The 25,848-nt window shown below is 41.7% G+C and overlaps 1 protein-coding gene across 3 annotated transcripts in view; it reads right to left on the bottom strand.

Annotated features, from left to right (window-relative positions):
• Window positions 1–17,130, bottom strand: part of usp43b (ubiquitin specific peptidase 43b) — an 84,962-nt gene extending 67,832 nt beyond the window's left edge. For 2 of the 3 annotated variants that reach the window (XM_030408051.1, XM_030408050.1), the window contains exon 1: window positions 2,330–3,330. In XM_030408051.1, coding sequence (XP_030263911.1) covers window positions 2,330–2,956 — 627 coding nt within the window. In that variant the 5' untranslated portion in view covers window positions 2,957–3,330. Of the gene's footprint in view, window positions 1–2,329; window positions 3,331–13,669; window positions 13,748–17,079 lie in introns of those variants that run through there. The other variant, XM_030408052.1, reaches the window with a different exon arrangement.
• Window positions 17,131–25,848: the final 8,718 nt, after the last annotated feature.

Genomic DNA, 25,848 nt, shown 5'->3' with positions numbered 1-25,848 from the left:
CAAAATTCCTGTGATGGGAATGTCGGTACTTCAGTTAGTCCTTCTAATCTGGCTGCTTTAGCTGAACCTTCCCATCTCCCCTCTGACAGAACAGTTTCCGAAGTCTGCAACGACTCATAATCGATTTACAAACGCAACAGATTAATTAAGCATTTCAATAAAAAAAACATTTCTTTTTGTGATGGTTTATTAATGGTTTGTGTTGTCTGGAGTTCCTGCAACTGGGAGCTAATTTTGCCTCTCAGACACAAGCCTCAGAGCTATCTGATTATTTTATAATGCCTCCCTCCAGGCAGCTGTGGTATTACTCAACAGGCAATTTCAGAAGGCCTAAGCTGCATGAACTCTGGACCTCCTACGGTCGCAAACCACAGCCAAGAGCCACATCAGTGTGTATGCGTGTGCTTCAACACAGGAAGCATCTCATCACATACAAGAGGCAGTGTTTAGCATTTTCGCTTTTTATCTCAGCAAGATGTTTCCATGCTGTTCCCTCTGATTGTTGTCCTGAAAGTATCTGATATCTGACTACCACAAAGGGGATGAAAGAGTTGAACTGGGGGAATAATTGGCAGTCAGGATTTGGGCTGACAGGAGGAAGAGAGTTTTTCAGAGAGCCAACAAATGGGAGAGCAAAAAGAGAGAGAAAGAATCAATGTGAATATTGATCCGGACAGCAATAAACTGACATCACTTAGTTGGCTCTCAGATAAACTTTTGGCTTCCTCGTCACAATATGTTCAAGTGTGAGCAGAGATGTGCCTCGACAGTGGGGTGAGATATTCCAGTCGTCATTCTTACGTACCCCTTTCTTACAGAGTAATTAGCATTTCCAAGAATAGATCCATTGTGCGGTTTCTTTGTTCGCCGCTCCATATTATCCACCTCTTGCCTTGAACTATGGCTCAGAGAAATCCAGAGCAAAGAGCTGCCAGCAGATAAACTATCTTCAGCACGGGCAGAGGAGGAAAGCCTGAGGGTCTCCTGATAGGGTTCTGACACAGTCCCTGATCCTTGGGGAACACAAGATTCTTAAGTTTAAAGTATTATGGTTCAGTATCTCCTTCCTGTGCTAAAACACAGAGGAACAAGTCTGCATAAATAAATGCTGCAATGTAAAGTTGAGCAGTCACCTGTCCCTTACTTCACTCACCATGCTGTGAGAGGAAAGAAGGCACTATTTAATTAGTGAAGCAACTAAGTGACGATTAACGTGGAGTCATTACGCACCCACTGGATTTGTTTATAAAAATGATTTGGTAACACACAAATGTCATGGCAGTAGGTGGTGATTACCAAGTGACGTATTCAAAAATGTCTTTCAATTAGCTCCTAATTATCAAAATAACTATCACGTGATTTAATAATGATAGTCTGCTATTTTCTAACAAGCAGTTAAGTATATTTCCATATAACGTCTGACTGGTTTCTGCTGCTCATGCCATTTTTATTTTTCTATGAGTTTCTGTCCACAGCAGGCCACCAAACTGAAGCGAGTTGATGCACCGTAATTTCTAACTTACATCTGGCTACCATCTGCTAAGCATTACAGTCTAACCTAACTTAACAAACTAGTTTCTGCCCAACTTCTGCAGGTCAGTGATTGTAAGTACATTTTCTTTCTTTTTTTTCACATTTGGAAAATATGGCATGATCAACAGAAGTCGAGCTTAAAATGTGTTCAAGAAATTACCAGCTATTTATTAAACACTTCTTAAAAAATTAGCAGACCATTACATTAAATAATATTGGGATAATCTTCAATATATCATGAGGTGAATTATTGAGGAAATCTGGGAGTAATTGCAACAAAATTGTAATGTACTGCTTGGTAATTATCACCTACTTACCATGAAATTTCCAGGGCCTGTAAAATTAAGTGGTGCCAAGGATTTTTATCGATGAAGTTCAGAGCGTTGTCATGTAATTGGGGTCTTGGTGGAGGAAACTGCACTGAGCCAGGCACCTGCTGACCCAGCGCCCTCAGACTGCAGTGATACAGAGCAGCAGCATCATTATCACCTGGCAGGAAAACACTGAAGTCACAGGGCAGAGCGCTCTCTATAAAGTTGGCAGTCAGAGCAAGTGACGTGAAACTTGTGACAGCTCTGTTTAGTCTGAACACTCAGACATCTCTGTACTTGATGCTGATGTTTACGGAATACTGTGAGCATAACATGTGATTATGTTTGACTAGACGGTAAGATCCCTCTGCACTAAGGCACTATTAATGTTAAAGTCTGTGTTTAGTTAATGATAACCACTGAGACTGTCCCTTATACTTTTCCTCCCTGAACCTCTCATCCACCTGTGGACAGATGTGTAATACCTTGAAGTCCACAGACAGCTGTGGGGTGTACTCCAGCGTCCACAGAGCCCTGACAAGTGACGCCAAATGCTCGGTGACTTCTCCCTTGGCAAGCCTCGTCTCCTCACTCCTCACCACCCCGTTGACTCTGGGTTGACTCAGGTCCAGCTTGTAGCGCTCCAGTCCCAGGTATTCCGCCAGCAGGTCCGTGTTGCTCAGACACTGGACCACGGCGTTCATGAAACAGGTGTTCCCGTGGTTTTTCAGCCCCAGGACGCCTGGGATTTTCTCCCCGTAGTGGTACAGGAGTTTTTCTCTGCCCGCGCACAGAGAGGAGGACGTGCTGGAAGTGTTTTTCACCACCCGCTCCCAGGCCACCTGTACGTCCTCTCGGATGATCCCCGAGCCGGCGCTCAGGGTGCAAGGTGCGCCATTCCGAAACCCCCCGTCGTCGTCCTCCGCGTCATGCGCGTCAGCGTCTCCAAAGTGGGTGAAAGTGCCAAAAGTTTTGATGATTCTGTTCATAAAGCTCCCCACTGACTTCAAAGATTTCTTTCGGAAGAGCTTGCCAGATTTGGGCTTCTTCTCTTTGCGCTTCTCCTCCTTCGATGTCGGCATTTCCTCCTTGACTCTGCTCTGTTTCTCCATGACAGTGCCTCTACTCCCTCCACCGTCTATTCTCACACTGATAACTGTGTAAATTCCGACGCCGGTGTGTCACTCCTCTGCCAGTGTCCCCTGTCCAGATAGCAGAGGGAAGAGCGCGCAGAGGTGACACCATCTCCGAGCCACGAGGCACAACGGCTCGCTGTTATTCCCCCCGGCGCTGACGGTAAACCTTCCTCGTCCATCCCAGCACTTGCTAAAGGCGTTCATTATTACTCCGACCCCGCTGTCACGGGCGGCATCTCGTCATGCCCCGCGCAACACGAGCCGCTCCGCCGTCCGTCCGTCCGTCCAGATGCAGCACTGAGCGCTCTCTCTCTCCCATCGCGCCCAACTTCGCCTGGAAAAGGCTGCTGATTGTGCGACTGCCCCCTCCCTCCCTGCCTCCCTCCCACTTCCCCACACACGGAGAAGATAAGAGAGCAGTGTACAGATTGGATTCATGTGGTCAGCGTTCACAACCAATCTGACACGCAAATGTTTTCATTTGACTTTCCATCAGTGGAAGAAAAGGCAGCCAGGCCAATTGACTTTAGAAAAAAAGTCAAAAAAGTAAAAGTAATTACTCCAACAGTAGAGTCCTGCATTACTCAGGTAGGCTACAGAAGAAGTCAAATCAGCAAAGATAAAGTATCAAAAGTAAAAGTATTCATTCTGCAGTAAAGTGGCTGCGGTGACTCATACATTTATATGAATTGTTTTAGAGCTCTAAACACATGCATCAAAGCATATGTTACAGTTTTACTGCTCGAGCTGAGGTGGGGTCAGTTTGAACTACTTTACAGTTTGGTAATCTAGACTAGTAGTGGCTGAAAATGTACAGGTCGAGGCCCCTCCATGGGGTCACATGATAAGTCTGAGGGCTAAACAGGGCTCTTGGCATAGGCCATACAGGCGGTTGATTCACTGGTGGGTGGTCCTAATCTCGCCGGGGGCACCAAAATGGCTAGAGCCGGCCCTGGGGATGAGAGATGGTCAATAGGGCAGGAGCAACACAAACAAAAGTTCTGCGACACAAATTCAAGTTTTGGGACTTTTCTGAAATATTGGATTATTTTCCTCTTAAGGCCTCAAACATCTGTTTAAATGAAACCATGTGAGGGGTTGAGAAGTAAATTGTCTCTGACATCTGAAACATGCACAAGGAGCCACTATTACACACTGTTTGTAAAAGGTCATGAGCCATTATAAGTAGGAACCACTGGTTTAATCCAAATTGAATTTTATAGTTAGCTATTTGTAACAAATAAGTAATGGCAATAGTAGCTGTAACTGTTGAAGTTCACCGTAGTAAAAAATAAAATATGCCCCTCTGAAATGATGAATGAAACCTCAAAACTGTTCCAAGGGTTCAAGTTATGTGGGAGCCAGTGGGAGCTGAGAGGGGTCTGAGCTCCTGTGAATGCAGTACAATCAAACATCTGTGGGTCTCACCAGCAACCTTCTCAATATAATGAGAATTACTTTAATGGCACAAATAGTCAAAAAGACATATGCTTTCCAAAAGAACTGTACTTTGCTACCGAACCTGATGCAGCTGAATGTGGGACCACCAAACGCTTGGGACAGTTCAGACATGGCAGGGGCTAACTGTTAGACTGTTATTCATTCACTAATCTATCTCCACCCCTAACATTAGTCATTTCGATGGCCTTAAAAAGTTCTTGAACCCTGCATCACTTGAACCCTGCTGTACTACTACAGTACTAATATACTAAGTTCACTCCACCGCTGCTTTACACACATCAGTAGGACGACTGAAAGTTTTTCTATGATATGTTTTTGATCAGTTTGAGTGTTATAGCCCTCTACTGAAAGGTGTGATGGTGAGATTAGTCAATGCCATTTCACATTAGAGCACTGCATCTCTGGTAGCCTTATCAGATGCTATTAGACACTAAATAAATATGAAGTGTTTCTCATTTTGAAACTGCACTTGAATCCTTCGTCAATGCTCTACACACTTATTCTCCTGTTACCTTCAGCAACACTCGTGCAATCTGTCCTGCTGTCTACAATTTTTTGACAAAATTGGTGATTTCTTTTTGTAAAGATGACATTATATCAAGCTGAAATCAATCAATTTTCAGCAAGGGTGAAATCAGCTGCTTGGGACTTGTGTAGTGTTAAGGTGATGCCTTATCACATCTCAGTCACAATTCTTCTCTTATGAGCAGTACCAGTGAATAATAGTGTGCCTACTTCTTCTGTAGAGATGTGCGAGTAAACTAGGTCAGCTGTCTAATGCAGAGGACGCTATTTAACACTAACTGTTTAAAAGTGGATATTGTTATCATCAATTTTTAATTTAGTTCAGTTGTCAATGTTTAGGATGGCTTGGCCAAATTCACACTTGTACTACAGCGGCAGATGCCACACATTTCAAACATTAATTACTTTAAGGCAGCAGCAGACTCACTTTCTAACTCATTTTCACATAACCCCATGGCAATGTACGTTTCTGTAAACCACGGATATGTTGCAGCTTTACATTTCTTTAGGTTCAGCCTACAATTTTTATATTGTGGCAATGATGTGCTTATGATCTGGTTAGGTTAGGTAAAGATCATCTTGTGACTTAAAATACCTGTTTTGGTCAAAACTACTGGAGATGTGCCAACTTCCTGTGAAAAATGTGAATTTTTTGTTGCCACAAACATGGCTGAAAATTTTCACAAAGTCTCTTTAATAATATCCATTGGTTTCACACTTGCTGAAACACAGTCTCGAACCATTTTCACTGGTTTTGCAGCCATCTTGAATAGCTCCACCACTGTCTCCTCTACCTCCTAATATGGAAGTCAGGTCATAAACATGTGATGTGAATGTTAAAAAACATGTATTGTAGAAATGTAAATATGGTAAGTATGACAAATGTGAACGGTGGTGCGCAGAAACACTAACCGCCGACATTTTATTCTGGCGACTGGGCTGTTTCACACTCTCTCGTCACAACCTGTGGTGTTAATGTTTTACTGCTGACTCAATATGTGAATATTGATTTTTTAATCACATCATAACTGCAGATTTCCAAAGGAGTTGAGCTTCTTCGCAATCTTTAAGCACACCCTCTGGCAATTGTGCCCCCTGGGGTATAAGTATCTCTGGCTGGAAATCAATGGTTTACTGGACTAATTTCTTCCAGATCAGAATACAAAAGGCAAGAAAAGAGCAAAATGTGTGTGAATGTGTGTGTGTGTGTGACCCCGGCAGCCTACAGAGGAAATTCATTAGCTAAGCCTTGAAAGGCATTAATCACAGGTTACAGTGTCCTAGATTATTACTATCATTCCTAGGCCATGAAGTATATGAGAGCAGCATCGCTTATCTCCTTTGCTCACTACAAAGATATGTTTAATCACACAGGACTTTCTTACGAACACTAAAACACAGCAGATTTATTGCAGCAGTGAGCGAAGGCATTAGGAATGACTCTCCTCCTTGCTGCTAATGCAACCTGAAGAGTGAGTCTGCGCCAAGTCTTTGCTCAGAAGGAGAGCCTCCCACTCTGCCTTCAGAGTGCAGATGATGATGGTGTGGAGTACCTGCTGCACCTTGTTGTTGGGAAGCAATAATTCCACCAGCAGGCTCAATTTCAACAGAGAGGAAATTCAAGAATACTTTAAGCTGAGTGCTAGAAGCATCCATGAGTGCACACAGCAGACGGGCCTGTGATCAGAATACTACAACTTGAATTTGAAGGCCTGTATGCAAACAAGCAAAGCCTCGCTAAAGGCCTCCTCTCTCTTCATCATCTGCCTCCAACAGGAGGAGGCATACAATAATGATCCTCCATCCAAGCCTAAATCCACAGTCTTGATGACTTCTTCTCAGCCACGAGAAACCCAAATCATATAAATCTGCCATTGGTATTCACTCTCACTGACAGAAGAAGGGAGATGTGATGAAACTACCAAAAAGCCATGGACTCATTCTGCTCCGAGGGACTTGATGAAACATATACATTTTTTAACTTCTACAATAATGACCCAGAGGCACCTCTGAGCTGCTGCCATCTATCATGTACAGTAGAGCGGTGTCTGTTTGAGAGTTTGTGACTAAGCAGCAATACACACCTCTGGGTTTGGCAGTTGGCTTCTTCCTGTTTTGGCCTCCTCCTTTAGTTGCTATTTGATGTTATTTTTAGAGCAATTTTGCATTTTCCCAAGGTCAGTTGATATTTCTCTTGCGATTTGTCTGAAGGCTAACGCTCACATTCAATTCCATATCACGTGCATGTGCTTCCCTCACTATGAACAGGGAGCTGCACCGTCATAAAGACATACAGTAGACATTTGTTTCCTCTATGTAGCCTATGTTTTAATGTCTTTGATGTGAGGGAACAGCTCATACAGAGCACAATAACCCTTTGAACATTAATGCAGTACCAACTCAAAGTTATGATAATACAAACAAAGGAGACAGCAAGGTGAATTTCCTATTGTAGTGCTGCAGGACAGATAATTAGATCAGTGTTGCTCGCCTAATAGTTAGTCACGTTATGCCTATAAATGGAGAGGTAATTTGCCTGTGACGCTCTTCTCTGCAAAGAAGGAAATGTCAACCCCAAAGATGAACGAGGCAACAGAGACCATCTGGTTGCCTGAGTCATATATGCCTCCTGCTCTGGCAACAAACACTCACTCAGCTAAAAGAACAATGCACTGTGACTCTCTCACTGCCTTGCTATGGCTGCCTGGCTATAGTATAAAAGTATAAACCAAAACCAAGATCTCATCAAGTTTTTTACATCTAAAACGTACAGTGACAACAGCACAATGTTAGATTCAGGTTGTACTCATCCGAAAAACAACCATGTAGGCGGTGACCTTTAGTGGCAAAAATAATTATTACAGCAGCAAAGGAGGAAGTCAGGCAAAGCAGCATAAGAGCAACATGTCCGCATAGGGAGGAGGTAGGGGAACAGATGGTTGGGTTACAGTCAATGGTGAGTTAATTTAACTTACTGACGTAGTTATGTCACATACGTTATGTAACTGAAGTCAAGCACAGAATGTAGGGATGTTTGTATCTGATGTTACATAAGCAACATAGTTATTTTAAGCCAAAACACGATGATTTACTAAACCTACCCAGGTAGTTTTCCTGCCTTAACATGACCAAATAGCGAGTTCACAGCAAAGGTCCGGCGTGCCTGTCACTGCAATGCGGCAGCGGTCATGTTGTTTCGGGAACAGTGGTTTTTTTTTTGAGTCACTGGCAATCAACCTATTCAGTCGTTTAGATATGATGATGTGTTGAAAAGTTTAGATGTTTCTTCTGATTTAAATTCTGAGTAGGCATAAACCCACCATGACATCACTCACTGGTTTGTGTACTACCACAAAATTTGGCCTCTACTGCCGTTGCTGTCTCAGGTTTTTCAAACCTGAAGTGACCATATTGGGCGCTGATTTGATCTGACTGAGACCAAGCACACCCTGCTTTGTCGATTTTACTCTAAACTAGTGGCTTAGACCATAAACTCATTAGGGAAGCATTTTACTGAGGTAAGAAATCGAGTTAGAATTAGGATCATTTTCTCATCAGCTTCCCAGTGGAGTCACCCACTACTGGCTATTAGAAAGAATGCAGGTTTAAGGCACTTCAGCATTAGCTCCACTTAGCCCTGTCAACTATTTATACTGTCTATGGCTTTGACTAGGATGCGGTACTGCTCACATTTGGACCAATCTCAATACCAGTACTTTGCAAATTGAGTACAGGTACCCAACAGTACATTTTCACCATACGTCACTCTGTCTGTTATAACAAAAATATAACTTGCTTGTAAAAAACAATCAATTGTTCTGAGCACTTCTCTGCTTGAGCCACTAATAATGATTTGCTGTTGAAGCAGACATTGCTGATCAGTGTTATCCAGGTGCACCTGACTTCTGACAAAATGCCTACAAAGACAGTGACGAAACAGCACGCCCCAGGAGGAAATCAATACTGCTTCATGTATTTTTACAGCGTTGACTAAATACGATGTTCTACCAACGTCCTGCACGGTTTAACGAGACGGCGGCCTTCATCAGGACTAAATTGATTAAACCATTCCTGTGATGTGAATTAGTTTCAGCAGGAGAGAAACAGACGGGGTTGAGTGGGCGAGTTCTGGCTTCCACCGGGTTCCAGATTATGCAGGCCCCATCTGAGCTGGCAATAACACATTCCTTGTCAATGCCTTTAATCTTAAAGCATTTGGCAAAGGCCTTATGCTTTCTCATGGATTCCAGGAGCTTGTGAGTCCTCGGCAGGATCTCCCACACGCTAACAAACACACACGCGCACACCTGGATGGAGAATAGACAGCCATCGGCTTAACGGCACACATGAGGCAACTGACACAGCATTCCCTCCAGAGACAGATGGAGCCCAGGCTACAGGGCTATTTCTATTCATGCCCTATTTCATCCACGACCAGTCCTACTTTCACTGTATCTGAACTGTTACCAGTCACAGGAGGAAACTAAACACACACGCAGCAAGGAACCAAACCAGCTCACATTTAAAACTGCAGCAGAGACACGTTTTGGTTCCATCTCATGGCCTGTGGTCTAATCATGAATATATATTTTTTTATTAAAATCCCCCGGTGGCATTATCTCTCCTCCCCGTCCTCATTATTCTCCTGCTATCTCAGGTGGTGGCAGCAGCTGTCAGTCCCAGGCTGTGGTTTGTGCTATCAGGAAGCTTCCTCTGTCCCATTCCAGCAGTAAACACATACATTTTCCATAATTCTTGTTAAAAAAATAATACAAATAAAATCCGGCACAAGCATATTTGCATATGCAAAGATGTAGATTGTTTAAAGAGGCTGCAATCATGAGCAGGACACAATATGAGTCAGTATTTGAAGAAGTGAAGGATTAAGTGTAAAAAAGCTGTCACACTCAGAGGGTCATGAGAGCTGCAGCTTGATGATTCTTGACAAAGTCTGCATGTAAAGTGTCACTCCAAAACATCACAAAATTAACACCAATATTTTACTGTATTGCTTTTATAATGTGCTTTTCTAGTTTAAAGAGTCCAAATAGTTAATCTATCATAATAAGAGGACATACAGTAGTAGCTCATTACATTAATTGCAACTTCAAATGACTTGTGTTATGGCTCCCTCTACTGTTGAGTTTTGATTTTGACATGTAACTCTATTCTTAAGACAGGAACTGAATGGGACAATCAATAAATTAATTATTCAATAGATGATGGTGACACTGATCTTCGCACCGACAACATGCCACCACTGACAGTGCCAGGAGTCCCAGAGTATCTGCTACACATTACAAGCCACTCTGTTCGCATTTGCTCTTTGAGAAAAAAACCAATTTCTTACTAAAAGAATGTGCAGGTGAAGATTTCTGCTGAATCAGTATGTCTTCCCACCACCACCTGGTACTTTCACCGTGTACCTGCTCCTGCAGCTGAGAGGTCGAAAATGCAACCTTGAAATACAAAACAGAAAGCGATGATTTTCAAATCTTTTTTGACCTGTATTTAATTGGATATAGTACAAAGACAATACACACTACCAGCCAAAAGTTTGGACACACCTTCTTATTTAATGGTTTTTCTTTATTTTCATGACTATTTACATTGTAGATTCTCACTAAAGGCATCAAAACTATGAATGAACACATATGGAGTTACGTAGTAAACAAAAAAGTGTAAAACAACTCTAAATATGTTTCATATTTTAGATTCCTCAAAGTATCCATCCTTTGCTTTGTTGACAGCGCTGCAAACCCTTGGCCTTCTCTCAATGAGCTTCATGATGCAGTCACCTGAAATTGTTTTCACTTCACAGGTGTGCCTTGTCAGGGTTCATTAGTGGGATTTCTTACCTTCTTAATGGGGTTGGGACCATCAGTTGTGTTGTGCAGAAGTCAGGTTAGTACACAGCTAACAGCCCTATTTGACAACTGTTAGAATTCATATCATGGCAAGAACCAATTAGCTAAGTAAAGAGAAACGACAGTCCATCATTACTTTAAGAACTGAAGGTCAGTCAGTCCGGAAAATTGCAAAAACTTTGAATGTGTCCCCGAGTGCAGTCGCAAAAACCATCAAGCGCTACGACGAAACTGTCTCATGTGAGGACCGCGCCAGGAGAGGAAGACCAAGAGTCACCTCTGCTGCTGAGGATAAGTTCATCTGAGTCACCAGCCGCAAGTTAACAGCACCTCAGATTCGAGCCCAGATGAATGCCACACAGAGTTCTAGTAGCAGACACATCTCTACATCAACTGTTCAGAGGAGACTGAGTAAATCAGGCCTTTATGGTCAAATAGCTGCTAAAAAAACACTACTAAGGAAAAGCAACAAACAGATTTGTTTGGGCCAAGAAACATAAGGAATGGACCTTAGACCAGTGGAAATCTGTGCTTTGGTCTGATGAGTCTAAATTTGAGATCTCTGGTTCCACTCAGTGTGTCTTTGTGCGACGCAGAAAAGGTGAACGGATGGTCTCTACGTGTATGGTTCCCACCCTGAAGCATGGAGGAGGAGGTGTAATGGTGTGGGGCTGCTTTGCTGGTGACACTGTTGGGGATTTATTCAAAATTGAAGGCACACTAAACCAACATGGCTACCACAGCATCCTGCCATCACATCCGCTTTGCATTTAGTTGGATCATCATGTATTTTTCAACAGGATAATGACCCCAAACACACCTCCAGGCTGTGTAAGGGCTATTACCAAGAAGGAGAGTGATTGAGTGCTGCGCCAGATGACCTGGCCTCCACAGTCACCTGATCTAAACCCAATCGAGATTTGGAATGAGATGGACCGCAGAGTGAGGGCAAAAGGGCCAACAAGTGCTCAGCATCTCTGGGAACTCCTTCAAGACTGTTGGAAAACCATTTCAGGTGACTACCTCATGAATCTCATCGAGAAAATGCCAAGAGTGTGCAAAGCAGTAATCAAAGCAAAGGGTGGCTATTTTGAAAAAAATATAAAACATGTTTTGAGTTATTTCACTCTTTTTTGTTTACCACATAATTCCATATGTGTTCATTCATAGTTTTGATGCCTTCAGTGAGAATCTACAATGTAAATAGTCACGTAAATAAAGAAAAACCTTTAATTGAGAAGGTGTGTCCAAACTTTTGACTGGTAGTGTATGTATTGTTCAAACTGATAAACGTTTTGTTTTTTGTGAGTATAGACTCTATCTGAATTTCATGCCTGAATCACGTTCGAAAAAAGTTGGCATGTTAACCACAGTGTTGAAATTCTTTCCCATTCTTGCTTGATATGCGACTTCAGTTGCTCAACAGTCTAGGTTCTCATATTTTGCTCGCAGGACGCATTTTCAATAGGAGACAGATCTGAACTGAAGTGTAGTACCCACACTCTTTTACTATGAAGCCATGTAGTGTGCAGAATGTGACTTGGCAAAAACATCTTCTGGATGGCACATGCTCCAAAACCTGTATGCACCTGTCAGCATTAATGTTGCCTTCACAGATGTGCAGGTAACCCATGCCATGGGAACCAACACACCCCGACACCATCAAAGAGACAGTGACTTTTAAATGATGTCAGAAAACAACAACTTTTATCACTGGATTTCTGGCTTTTTACTATATACAATTTAATCAACTGTATGTTGAAAAGGATTTGAAGATGATTGCTTTCTGCTTTTATTTAGGTTTTACACAGCGTCCCAACTTTAAGCACAGGTACAGTATTTCTCTCTTGCAGTGTGTTGGTGGTGTTTACTGACCTCCAGTAAGTAGCTACTTTGCAAACAGAAATTGTGTCTGTATTTATATTCAAGTCTACCTCTTAAAAGAATTAAACACATTACATTACAGTACAATAGTTATATGTAGACTGCTTTTTGTTTGGTCCATTACCTCACAGTTGAATCTCGTGCCTCAACACAGCCACAATATAAGCAGACGTCTTTTGAAATGCTGGTACAACCTAAAGTTTATTTACCTCTCAATTATCCAGTATAGTTTAATAGCAGTCATCAGCTTCATTTAAAACAATAGCGCTTTTGGCAACACCTTTGGAGATCCCTCCAGGAATTGCTCTTTAGGAATGTTTCTGTTTATTGTCACAGGAATTCTGCCATCTTTGACTGTGACATGACAAATCTTTAGTGTCAAAAGAGGGGTTTGTCACTTTCCATAGCAGTAAAACAGCAGCTTTTGCCCTCAATCTTTCAGTGTTCACTCTTTGAACTGTGTCAAAGGCACACTCCATTCACTGATTTATGTTGGTTTTATGGCAAAAATCCTCGAAGGGCATCCAAGAACCTAAATTGAGTTTTCCAAATTGGCAGTGATCCTTTGAACATACAGTTAAATCAGCACTGACATGGCTTCAGAACAAGACTGTAGGAGCCACTGAGCGGCACGACCAAAGCCTGGTTTAGACTTCCATGAAAGATTTATTGGCTGATGATGATAGCTGCTATGATGCTCCTTATCCAGCTTGGCTGAACAGGGGCTAATGTGCAAGGAGGAAAGAGGGGAAATCCAAGAATGCAGCCAGGACGATGCAAATGTCTTCTGAGAAAAGTTCAATTTTCCATTAGTCTAATAATATTCTAAATTATGTACAAACATTATGCTTCAATTCACTGATTACATTTGTACCTAGACTGTATTTTACTGAAACCCTTTATAAAAAAATTGCCATTTATCAGTGCCTCAGAGTTTTTTCCAAGACCTAACCTGACACTTCATCCAAAGAAAAATGAACCTCTTGAAATGCGAAAAACACAACTGCTGGCCTGGACAGCGGGGCAACATCTGCTTTTGTCATAAAAGTACACAGAAAATATAAAGGAACATTAACTATTGTATTCTGAAACTTAAAACTAGAGTGATTACAGCTGTTTTATTCACTTTGATTTAACAAGAAAGCCATTAAGCTCAACTGACCGTCTGCAGTGTATTTTAAACCTGAGTGATGTTAAGTCGGAAAGCAAGCAAGATTCCTGAGCTGGCGATAACATTCACTAGTGTCCTAACCACCAGAATTTATATGAAATTATATTTCACTCCCTACATGATCCCTCTGTCTAGCTCATCAGATACAGTCTTAGAGGCTGCAGGGATGATGCAGTGTGAACCAGTGAGACAGTATCATGTCACATCAGCCTCTGAGGCAAGTTTTCAACGCTGTCAAAGCAGCTGGGTAGAAACACCCAGATTAAAACAGCAGAACAGGTAGACTAATCTGACCGACACACCGGCTTCTTCAAAGATTTATGTTAACGCCATACTAATGAGGGCAGGGACTATGGAGTTCCAGGAGTCTGTTCCAAAGTGCTTTCTTTTACAATAACAAGTGTCTTCCTTTTGAAACGCATGGGGTCACAAGCGACTGTGAAATGATTAATAGGAAAAGTGAGGAAAAAAACAGTTATGCTGCACAAAATTACATTTGTCTGACATGATTTCATGGGATAACAGGATCATTTTCCATTATCTGAACTCTTAAGTAGTCAAATTATACAGGAGTAAATGTCCCTTTGGCTTACTTGGTCATCATAACCCATCGATATTATGTAACTTTGCTTTGTCTGAAAGTGCAATATGTAAGAATTGGCCACCTGATGAATTTATTGTAGCATAACAACAGAGTAATTGCTCACCACTGCTACCTGAAGCTGCCATCAGCTAGTTAGCTCAGTTAGCCATGCCGCTAAGGAACCTATTAACTGGTGGCAACTTTTTATGGTAGTGAATGGAGGAAGACAAATACATTTATGATGCCATTGGAATGGTAACATGTAGTACACATATGAGGTTTGTCAATTTAAAAGATTATTTTCCAAGTAAATAAAGTCACAGTTTGTCATAATAAGAGTAAAACAGCATCTAATTTTGTATTAAACCACTCAGAGAACTACAACACTGTCCCATCAACATACATCACCAACAACAACATGGCTGGGAACTCAGCAGGAGAGGTACTAAAACTGATGGAAATCACAATAAATCTGTCCATACTGGCAACTGCAGCTATGTGACCATAGTTGCCAACTCTCCCGATTCACGCAGGAGACTCCCGATTTTTAACCCTATCTCCCTCGACGCTCCCGGTCAGTAATTTCTCCTGTTAATCTCCCGATTTTACAGTAAAGGAAACAAGTAAGATTGTGTCCCTATATTTGTTGCAGTATCTGGCAACCCTGGCCTGCCAAAATCATTTGATTTTGATGATGACGTGATTTTTGTCTGTTTAATATCACGAGCGAATGGGGAATTTAAGTTGCACACAGTGAAAGCACCACACCCCAAGTTATCTTGAAATCGATTATTATTGTCATTACTGCTATTTGTATAATTTCTACAAGTCACCGTTGAAGTTGAGTGACTGAAATCCTCGTCATCCTATTCAAAGGCTGCAACAGGCGACTCGTCGAACCTCTGGGAAGTTAGTTTCAGTTTGAATATTCTGTGGATATCGGGTCCAGCTGAGACTTTACTGAGGTTCTCCCAGTGTCAGCAGCAGGAGGACGGTCAGCTCACCTCTCAGAGCCGCTGAATCACTGGAGACTGATTTAGGGACCGTCATTAAATTACTTAGCATAAATATATCAATACAAAATAACTGCTGTTTTTTAGAATATCTTTCATGTCATTTGACCCAGTGACTCCAAACCAGCTGCAGATTGTATCAGTAAACTGGACGAGTAAGACACCTATTGTTATTGTATTTTAGTGCTTCCTCTATTTAATATGAATATTAATATGCAGAAATTATGATTATTTTTCTCAATAGCTTCCATGGCATGTGGCTCACTGACTTCTGAAATGCTCAGGATGTTAACATATTTTCAAGCAGCAATGTCAGCTTCTACACTATTTTGTCTCATGTCTTAGATTCTGATTCTGAAATTCTGAAAATGATTTTCTTTTCAAAAATCTCACGAGTAGGTGAGATTTAAAGGGTCATTTTTCAAAAAAATTTCCGGGGGAGCATGCCCCCTGACTCCCCTAGTGTTGCTAGGTTATCAACTCAGAGCACAGCTGCTATAAAAAAAATTAGGGGAAACACTGTTCTAAGAATTTTGGACATGTGTGGTTTTAAATACAAGGCAAGAAATTATGACAAATAAATCGCACACCTGGTGAAGGAACCTTGTTACTTGGGCCGATACACCAATGAAAAAAATCTCCCTATTTTTCACAACCCAATGTTGGCAAGTATGTGTGACTGGTGTCAGTTCTGTGAGCTGCTAATATAGGGTTAGGAACAGCCCCACAATATTTAAGTAACGGGTTTGGTGTCCGATCAACAAGACGCCGTCACTCTGGAGGCAGTGTTTATAATTACATATTTTGTCAAGGACTTTTGATCAATGAATAACCAACTCTAATAGAATAAACTTTGTTAAAGCGAGTTGTGGGAAAACTTAAACAGAATCAATTCTGAAGTCTGCTAAAAAAAAAAGTTGCTTTTAATCAGATATCTACGCAGTATTTTCATCTTAAAATGTTTTTTAAACAGTAATACATTACTCAAGGAAGATAATAGATAACAAAAAAAACGTTCTTGTCTTAGCTCGACCAATTTGTAGGATTATGCAGTTAGGCATAAATAAAAAAAATTGGTGTGTTTTGAAATATTATAAAATGGTCTAACCTGTCAACCCCACTGGCCTGATGGTTCCTACGTCATGTCTTTAAGTGAATATTGATCACCACCTGTTTTTAATTGGCCTCATTTGATACGTGAGAATAAACAAAGCAAGCAATGTGGGTGAAACCGATCAGAAAGCGTGGCAGTTACCTCGCCTAGGTGAAGCTTACTTGAAATTCATTGATTTAAACTTTTTTTTATTTCACGGAATACATTTTAACATGTCAGAGAAGGAAAAGTTCGGGAGTTAATACAAAAGAAAAGGCAAATCAATTCCGTTTCGCTGCTTCAGTGCAAGGAACATGCTAGCTGCAGTTTGTGCCACTTATCTATTAGCATCATGCTTATATATGCTAATAGACATGACGCAATGACGTTTGAACTGCTAATTTTCAAACGTCAAACGTTTTTATTAGTTTCAGCTTGTCCTACTGTGACACGACTAAAATATTTAATATTCTATCATTTATCATACACATGTAATACTCACAGTTCAGTGAAAGAGTGGCTCTACAGTACGTTGTTTAGACAGTGTCAGTCTGTGTGTTCAGATACATTGGCGACCTGTCCAAGTTGTACACGACCCGTCTCTCGCCCAGTGCATGCTGGGATACACTGTTGAATCCACGCAGCCCCAGGCGACTTGGTTCAAGGTAAGCACTCATTAATATGGGTGATAATTTCAAAAGAGGCAACTGTTCTGAATAATGTATGTAGAATCTGTCCCACAGTGTAAAACATAGAATTATAACATGTAGGCATTCAATGGAAACTAATCGGAAAGTCCAAAATGTGTAGATTTCATGTACAGTAAGCACGTGCTTGTCGGCAAGACTGAATTAAACTCTAAATCTGTGCAAGTACAGATACTTTTCTGAACAGTTGAGTTCACAAACTAAATAAATAAATACATGTTACAAAAGATGTATAGTTTAGCTCATATTTTTCATTGCAGCATAGTTTGGGATTTTCCTCCACTTTAAACAGGCCTTTTGAGACTACATATAAAACGGACAAGAAGAGACTGAGTTGACATGAAGCAGAAATTATGCGAGGAGGAAAGTCCCACAGCGTCACTAATGCGAAGTGAATCACAGTTTTATGAAACATTAGCGTCAACGCTGCTGGTTCTTCAGTAATTTCTGATCCATTAGCAGCTCCCCTTCCATCACTGACCACATCAGCTGGAAGGAAAGACACGTTTGGATACCAAATCATTCACTTTTGTGAGGTCAAGACTAATGAAACATGGAAGCAACATAGTGCAACTCAGATGACAATGTTTTTAAATCTGAAACATTTGGGTATTTAATATGTCATGTAGTTTATATAAATTCAAACTGATGGCACAAAAAGAGGATTTCCATCAGAAGATGGCAGTATAATGGACATTTTATATGATATGATAAAAGTCAGCTGAGATACATTTCAGCAGCAGACAGGCCCTCTTTTTTGGCCTTTTTGTTTTGCATAATGTGTCGTGAATCAGTGCCCCTTGACACCTCAACAAAAGTGAGGTTCATGCTAGAGCAGGCGCTGTTCGGAGCCGCTCGGCTCAAAGGTCTTTATTGGGGTCACATTCAGCTCTGCAGACCACCCAGCTGTGTGGGTGGAAACAAATTCATGACTATAAACCCTGCGCTTTGCTGCTATGACGGATGAGGAACAAATAGTCATAATTCTCTCTTAGACATAAATGACCTGTGGCACCTTCACTGAAAGGGTCTTCAGTTACACCCTGCAGCTGGGTGGCACCATCGCAGGCTGAATTATGCCAAACATGAAAGGCAAAAAACTGTGATTCAAAAATGCCTTTAAAGCTCCCTGCATGTAACATTAATCTTTGAGTAGGAAGCATGACCAAAAAAACACAGTCTCCCTTTATGCACATCCGTTCAAAAGTAGACTTATTGTTCCCACACATGGATCCATACCACCTGTCCCCTGCAGAGGGCAGTATTTAGATGAGAATGACAGCAGAATATTACTGCCCATGGAAACGTCTCCTGGAAATGTTCCTGTGAATACCACAGAGGTGGCCCACAATCACCACATCGTGGGCTTTGGCACAGCTCATTCCTCTAATTATGAATGACATCAGGCAAATTGTTGTAATTTGTGCTGCAAGCGTCAGCGTCAGTCCAACACAGTGGTTTGTCTTGATTTGCAGCATGTTTTATTCACCACCAAGTCTCATCCATCTTTATTGTAATGTTTGAGTGAATATACAACATTGAAATTGCAAGAACCCTCTTAGCTTGATGTTGATGGGGAAGCTGAGTTTCATTAAAACCTTAAAGTTCCCCTGCTGTTAAAAATGGGTTTTTCTTTTTGTTCCAATAGTTGAATGTTGGAGCTTCACAGTGTAGAATGATGTGTGTGCAGAGTTTGACACTAGACAGCTGTTTTCACATTCATTGCTCAATTTCTCCGTGCTAGTTTAAAATCTGATTCGAAGAGGCAGACCTGTGAGCATGATTTGTGACTTCACGAATAGTTTAAATGTCAATCCTGGCTCAATATTCAGCATACACAAGTTTTAAAACTTGAAGCCTCCAGCGCACATGCATTGGGAATAGACTTATAGATATACAGTGAAGAAGGAGACATCTTGTGTCCGGCAGTTAGACTTAAAGGAGCATTATGTAGCTTGGGAGAAGAAATTCAAACTCGGAATTTTTTATGTTTACAATGTTAGTGAGGTAATAATACAAATCCTGAAATATTTATCCTTTCCATAACTGAATAAACGAGCTGGTCTCAGAGGAAAATAAGGTCCCCAGAACACTGTTTGCAGCTAGAAAGGTGGCAGGGTCCGCCACATATAAACAAATTAAACATTCTGAAATTGCGTAGTCTTTTTAAGGTTTGTCTGTTTATTCAGTCACAAAAACAAAAAGAGTTTTGTTTTTTTTAGTTTGTTTGGGCATGAAAACATCAGTTGATGAGGATCTTTGTTTTCCTCAAAACTTCATAGTGCCACTTTAATGAAATAAAAAACATTTGTATCTTCATATATTCTAGAATTTTTAAGTGAGTGAGATGGATTTAGGGTCATTTTACGAATTTTAATGCAGTAATTATCATCTCATTTGAGATTTTCTTTCGTTAGCCTCAACACATGTATGGAGGACATCTACATGTAAAAAAAAAGTAAAATAAACAACATTTACAATAATTACATAGAAAATTCTCACAAGAAACTTTTAATCTGCACCCACTGCATCCATCTTTTTTCTACTTTTTTCTAAGTCTGTGCGAGAGCGGTGAGAAAGGCGCAGTGTGGGGTCTCTCCAAGCAGCAATAACATCATTCACGCTTGAATTATCTAAGCTTTCCTCTCTCTAATACTTGAGCTCAAAACCAATTTGGGAAAGAAAGCATTAATTGAACATTAGTCTGTGCGGAAAAAACAGGCGACACGCCATCATGCCGGTGATAAAGGCCACTCACTTTCCTCTGTGGCTCCACTGATCTGTGGCCGCCCGGCAGCACTTCAGTGTGGCCGCGGCCTTTAGATGTGCCTGATTGGCTCAGCCGGTCTTAGCACAAGGCTAATTGGATAAGCTTCTAATCTTCAGAGCATCGCAACGCTGCTGGAGCCGAGAAAAAGGATTACATAGGTACAGCTGGATGGAACTATTTGTTGAATTAAGTTTTTCTTACCGGAAAATATATTGATCTGTTGTTTTTCTTCTGAACACTTCAGATCTCAAGAAAAAGATCGTACAAGAAGCAATTGGCCTGTGGAGGTTTTTTATTTGTAGCGCTGCCAATTTCAACTCATCAAACGATGTGATGCAGACATGACTTCTCAGAATCTGTGATCTCAGTCTGTATTCTTTGGAGTTTTCCCCTCTTAGATTAAGGTATTTGATGTTATTGTGGCAGGACATGAAGCAGATACAGTGTGTGTTGAAAACTCTGGTATGCGCATGTATCACCTCTGTTTACGAAGAGTTTCGCATGATTTAGTAGCAGCCCACAGCTATGTTTTTGCAGAACCACAAAATGAGATTTTCCTCATTTCACATCACTGGCTTAGGCCAAGCTCTTCGATGAACACTCAGCAGCCATCGCTGACAAAACACAGAGATGTTTATGCAGTAAAATCCATACACGTGATCCATAACTGTGATTGTGTCTACAGCGTTCTCAGGGATGGTTTACATGCTTCACACTCCTCCTCTCTAAATATTCGATTTGTCCAAATTACTGATGTGTTTTTACAGTAAGTGTAATATATGGTTTAAAACGTGTACAGATTACATACAAAAGACGGTTAGTATTCTGGCCAGGAATGCCAGCTTGTACCAGGATATCCTTTTGGTTGAGGTATCCTTGTGAATGCGTGTGCTTGTGCAGCGAGGAAGTCCACCTGAAGCGAGTCCAAGTATATTTCACCAAGTCTAAAGCTGGTTGAGACTGAGTTACAGCGCAGGGAGAGTGAGTCCTGTTGAAGTCTGAGACCGAAACAGGCAATAAATAGTCTCCATGTCCTTTCCAAAAACAATGAGAGTAGGTGGCCTTAGTGATAGCTGGTCTGGTATGTGCACTTCCAAATGTTAGACTGGCAATATGTTAAACCTCAGGGTGAGACTATGGTGCAGACCAAACAGAACTTCAAGAAGAGGCTTCAGGAGCTCTGCGCTCCACCCTTCAACCCCCATTATGGGTCAGTGTATAACACTGTGAGAAACAATGCATGGATGTTTGGTGCTCTAAACTGATATAATCAATACAGGTTGATTGATTGATCCTAGTACTGAAGGCCCGAATACCAAGAGAGGAAAAAATACAAATTTAGGAAGATCATCCTTTCAAACCAGTTGTTCAGTCATAAACACAGGAGGATAGCCATTCAGACATTCATGGTCCCAAGAGGATAAATCCTAAAGACTTTGGCAACCTTCTTAATCTGCGTCCACTGTGAGTCTCGCATTTGTGTTTTTGAGAGTAATGTCTGGACAATCACTGGATGGATTGCCATGAAATTTGGAATAGACATTCATGTTCCCCTGAGGATGAACTGTATTCACTCAGGTGATCCCCTGACAATTCATCTGTAGAGTCATCATCATGTCAAATTTTTGAAATTTCAACAATCCTTCAGCTAAGGAACTAAGGTGGTTGACATGGTAAACATTATACCTGCTGAACATCAGCGTGTTAGCATTGTTAGCATAGCATTTTTAAGCTCAAACTCAAGTGCTAGTATGTGTGTGTATATAGAAACGACTGTGTGCCTGTGTCTGCTTGTGTGTCAGGATATGTACCAGCAAGCGGCAGACATAAAAATGTATATGCGCCACCATTTGTTCCGTTTGTGTGTTTACGCTGCGTGTGCGCGCGGAGGCCTTCGAGGTATTTCAGGAACATAAACTTGTCATTATGAACACCATTAAAGACGATTGTTTAGGGCGCACCAGCGACTAGGTGCAGCCAGGCATTGCAGAAGAATGCAAGATGTAGGTCCAAGTTAATCAGCTCCTCCGCTGCTTTTCTTGGCGCTGCCCGGGCCCGCCATAATGCCGCAGCCCCGGAGGACAGCATAATTACAAGCTGCTATCTCGCTAAATAGGGCTCTCGCTCCTATGCAGAACAGTGATGACATGATTAGTGTTTTCCTGCTCATCTAGGCCTTGTGAATGGGGATGATGACAGCCGTATGTGGTCGGGGCGGGGAAACGGCGCTAGATCGCTCCTCAGCGCCTTTAAACATAACAACACCTACCACAGCGGCAGCTTCTTGTGTGAGCCGCGGATATAAGTGTTAGCGGGAGAACAGCAATCTGTCTGCATCCCCTCGTTATTTAGCAATTTGTGGTATTTGGTATCAGAGGGATACATGATTTTTGGGGGCAAACGAAGACAAATTACGTTGTTGTGTTGAGTGATGAGAGGTGTGTGGAGGAGGGTTTCCTCACACCACACTATAATACTGACATTACTGCTTAATACACTAACAGGTAAAGTGAAGCGGCTTTAAATGTCATGCTCTCCACCTGTGGAATAGGCTTCCTGAATACCTGAGGCCTGCTAGAACTGTCAGCCCATTTAAGACATGGCTGTTTACTGTAGCTTTGCCAATAATTTATTTGCTTGCTTTTGTTAACGTCATTCAAAGGCAATTTCTTTCATCTTAATCTATTTATTTGCTAGCTTTTGCTTTGTTTTATTGTCTTTTTATAGGTGGACCAAACCGTAAAGGCCGGTTGAAAACAAATAGTTTGTATTTTTTTTTGTCACTTTACCCTGGTTGAACTGAAAATCTTACCGAACCGTGACTTTTGTGTACTGCTACACTCCAAACCGATAGGATGGTGTTTGCCTACTTTACTTTGTTAAGCAAGAACAGCAGGCTGCTCCAAGAATAAAGAGTAAGAATAGGAATAAGAGAAAAACTACAGAAGCCACATGTCAGATCAAGGAGTACCATCATCGAATCATCAAACGTACTTTAATCTTACTTATTCATACATATTCTATTATACCATTTGACTGGCAACTGGATAAAACAACTCGTTATCACCAGCAAACAAGATTTGCTAAACTCAAGATGATGCAATAATAAACTCTTGAGATAGTGGATCCCATATAAAACACAGCATAAAGCTCTAAATTAGATGATGACCAGATGACTACAAATTCTATCATCATAAATTCTATCAATGGAGCCAAATATGTTGCCATTGGCTCATACAACACAATCTTTTTAAAAGTCAAGCTCTTTTAATCTCCCTTTGCTTTATATTCTATATCTCCCGTCCGCTTTAAAAAGAAAGAGCTTTTATGGAAAATGGTTCGAGGCTTTCCATTAAAAGAAGACCCCTGTGCTACAGAACCCCTGTCCGTGACACCTGTAGAAATATTAAAGGGAACTTTGCACTCCATTAAACTTGAGGCCCAGCAAGGGAGTGGCGGGTTCTGTCATCAGAGTAAATCCTCGACGTAGGCGTGGAAGGCCTGACCTGGGATCTGCCACGGCGTGAGTTACTGGCACTCTCCTCGGTCCTGCAGGTGCTGGTTTGTGTAGCGGGGACCCGTCGGGAGCTGGCGGAGGTCTTCTGAGGGGGGGTTCTTGTGTGGGGAGTGAGTGATGTTCGATCTAAACAGTGTGTACAAAGAAGTCAGAGGGAAATGGTTTTGGCCTGAGCGGCGAGGAAAGAGGCTGTTAACAGTGTGCTCCAATAATATTTCCATTAACGACTTCTCATTAAACCCCCTCTGTTTTCAGCTGCTCGGAGAGGCTATAAGCTCCCTGCGTTACGCCGGCTCCGTTTCAGCGCTTTATTAAAATATAAGGGCTGGGGGTCTTTTGGAATATATAACCCCTCTCTCACACATAACTCATACAATTTTTCTAACTCACGCTTCTCAGTTGAGTGGATGAAATGTCTTTAAAGTGGTTTTACAGTATCAGTCCGGTGCAGAGGTATTCCATCCCAGGCGAGATTTGCGCTTGTTATTTTTAAACTCCAGAGGTTACATCGATCCATAAATCACCTGGCCCTCGGTGTCTAAACGTTCCGGCTCAGGCTGCCTGTCCGACGGTGGATTTATGATCCGCGGGTGTAGTGGCGAGCGCCAGAGCGGTCTCCTCCGGGCTCACTGGGCCCTCTCCTGTGCACTCGTGTACATATTTAGAAAAAGTGTGGGGTGGCTGAGTGCTGTTCTGTTGCAGGTCAGACCACCTGAGCTATCTGTTATGATGCCGCCGAGCCTCTCTGGCTGCTTAATGAGATACAACACTAAAAGCGGAGCGCACATCCCTGCGCGGAATCCTTTATAGGTGGGAAGAATCAACACTAAAAGACTTGGGATCAGGACAACTCGAGGCACACAGATAAAATGCAGGGCCCAAACCTGAGGGAGGGCTGGGTGCTGGTGGAAGCTGTTCTGTGGAGTCGTTTTTTTTTTCAGTTTCACATTCATCTTGTGAAACTATGTGCTTTCAACAAAGCTTGGCAAAGAGGTAAATAGCAATAAAAGGGGATTGGAGTGTACATGTTTCCCTTGCCAAGTGTTGGAAAAAGGATATTCCCTACATTGAGCGTCTGGCAACTGAGCTTTGGCTGGTGATGTCATCTCCAGGTCCACAGTTTCTGTTTGTTTCACCTCCATTATATGTGAAGGTTCAACAGACCTGAATCTCTTGTGGTTTCTACCCTGAGACACATTTTCCCTTGTTTGGTGTCCAGTTCAGGCCTTACAAGGCTTTAAAGTTGTTCTAGAAAAAGGGGAAAGAAGGGCATATAAAAACCTCATGCTTCTCTGTTGCATGTTTCTGTGATTCCATCAGCAGCAATGCCGACTCTTAAATGTCGTTCATGCCTCAGGTGATTTGGATCTGACATGTTAATTCCCCAGAACAGATATAATGACATGGCTTTCTCTCCACTAACACACATGGCAACCGATTAGACTATATTCACACGGCGGCCATTTTCCTCTGACATCACGCTGAGGTTGAGATGCTCAAATGTCTGTGTTCCTGGTCCTGGTTGTGTAAATGTAGGGTATCTGACAAACTATTAACATTTCACCACCTCCTGATTGATCTGAAACTGAAAAGACAACAGATAATGAAAATTCAGATGGCCATCAGGCCGTATATGAAAGTACCAATGTGTTAGCCTCCATTTGACAACAGCTACTGCTTAAAGGGATATTCCGGTGTAAATTTAATCCATGGTCTAAATCACTGTGAAACTGTGTTAGACTCCCTCTCAAGAGATCAAGTTTGCAGACCGCTAGCTAACGTAGTTTTAGCATCCTCAGAAACGACCGCACGACAACAGTACATTGCGGTAAATAGGTCCAAATTTAAAAAAACAAGGAAGGCTTCTCGGGTGGTGAGATTTGTTTATCTTTTCCGACAAATCCGGCAATGATATCAAATGTTTGATGCCTCGAAATATGTGCTGGAACCCTGTTTCTAATGTTGCTGAAGTTTGGTGCTGTTCTGAGCATTATTTGTGGCTTTTTGATGGCGGTTTTATATTTGGACCCATTTACTGCAATGTAATGTTGTCGTGCGGTCGTTTCTGAGGATGCTAAAACTACGTTAGCTAGCGGTCTGCAAACTTTATCTCTCGAGAGGGAGTCTAACACAGTTTCACCGTGTGTTAGACCATGGATTAAACTTACACCGGAATATCCCTTTAAGTGGCAAACAAACATTTGATACACATCTTGGACACATTTAATCAACCTGAAACTCACTGGATAAGGAAACAAACTGTAGTAGCTTTGTCGA

The sequence above is a fragment of the Sparus aurata genome, chromosome 23 (assembly GCF_900880675.1).
Source record: "Sparus aurata chromosome 23, fSpaAur1.1, whole genome shotgun sequence".
NCBI classification, from domain to species: Eukaryota; Metazoa; Chordata; class Actinopteri; order Spariformes; family Sparidae; genus Sparus; species Sparus aurata.
The sequence above is the reverse complement of the archived record's forward strand: the minus strand, read 5'-3'. Positions and strand labels throughout refer to the sequence as shown.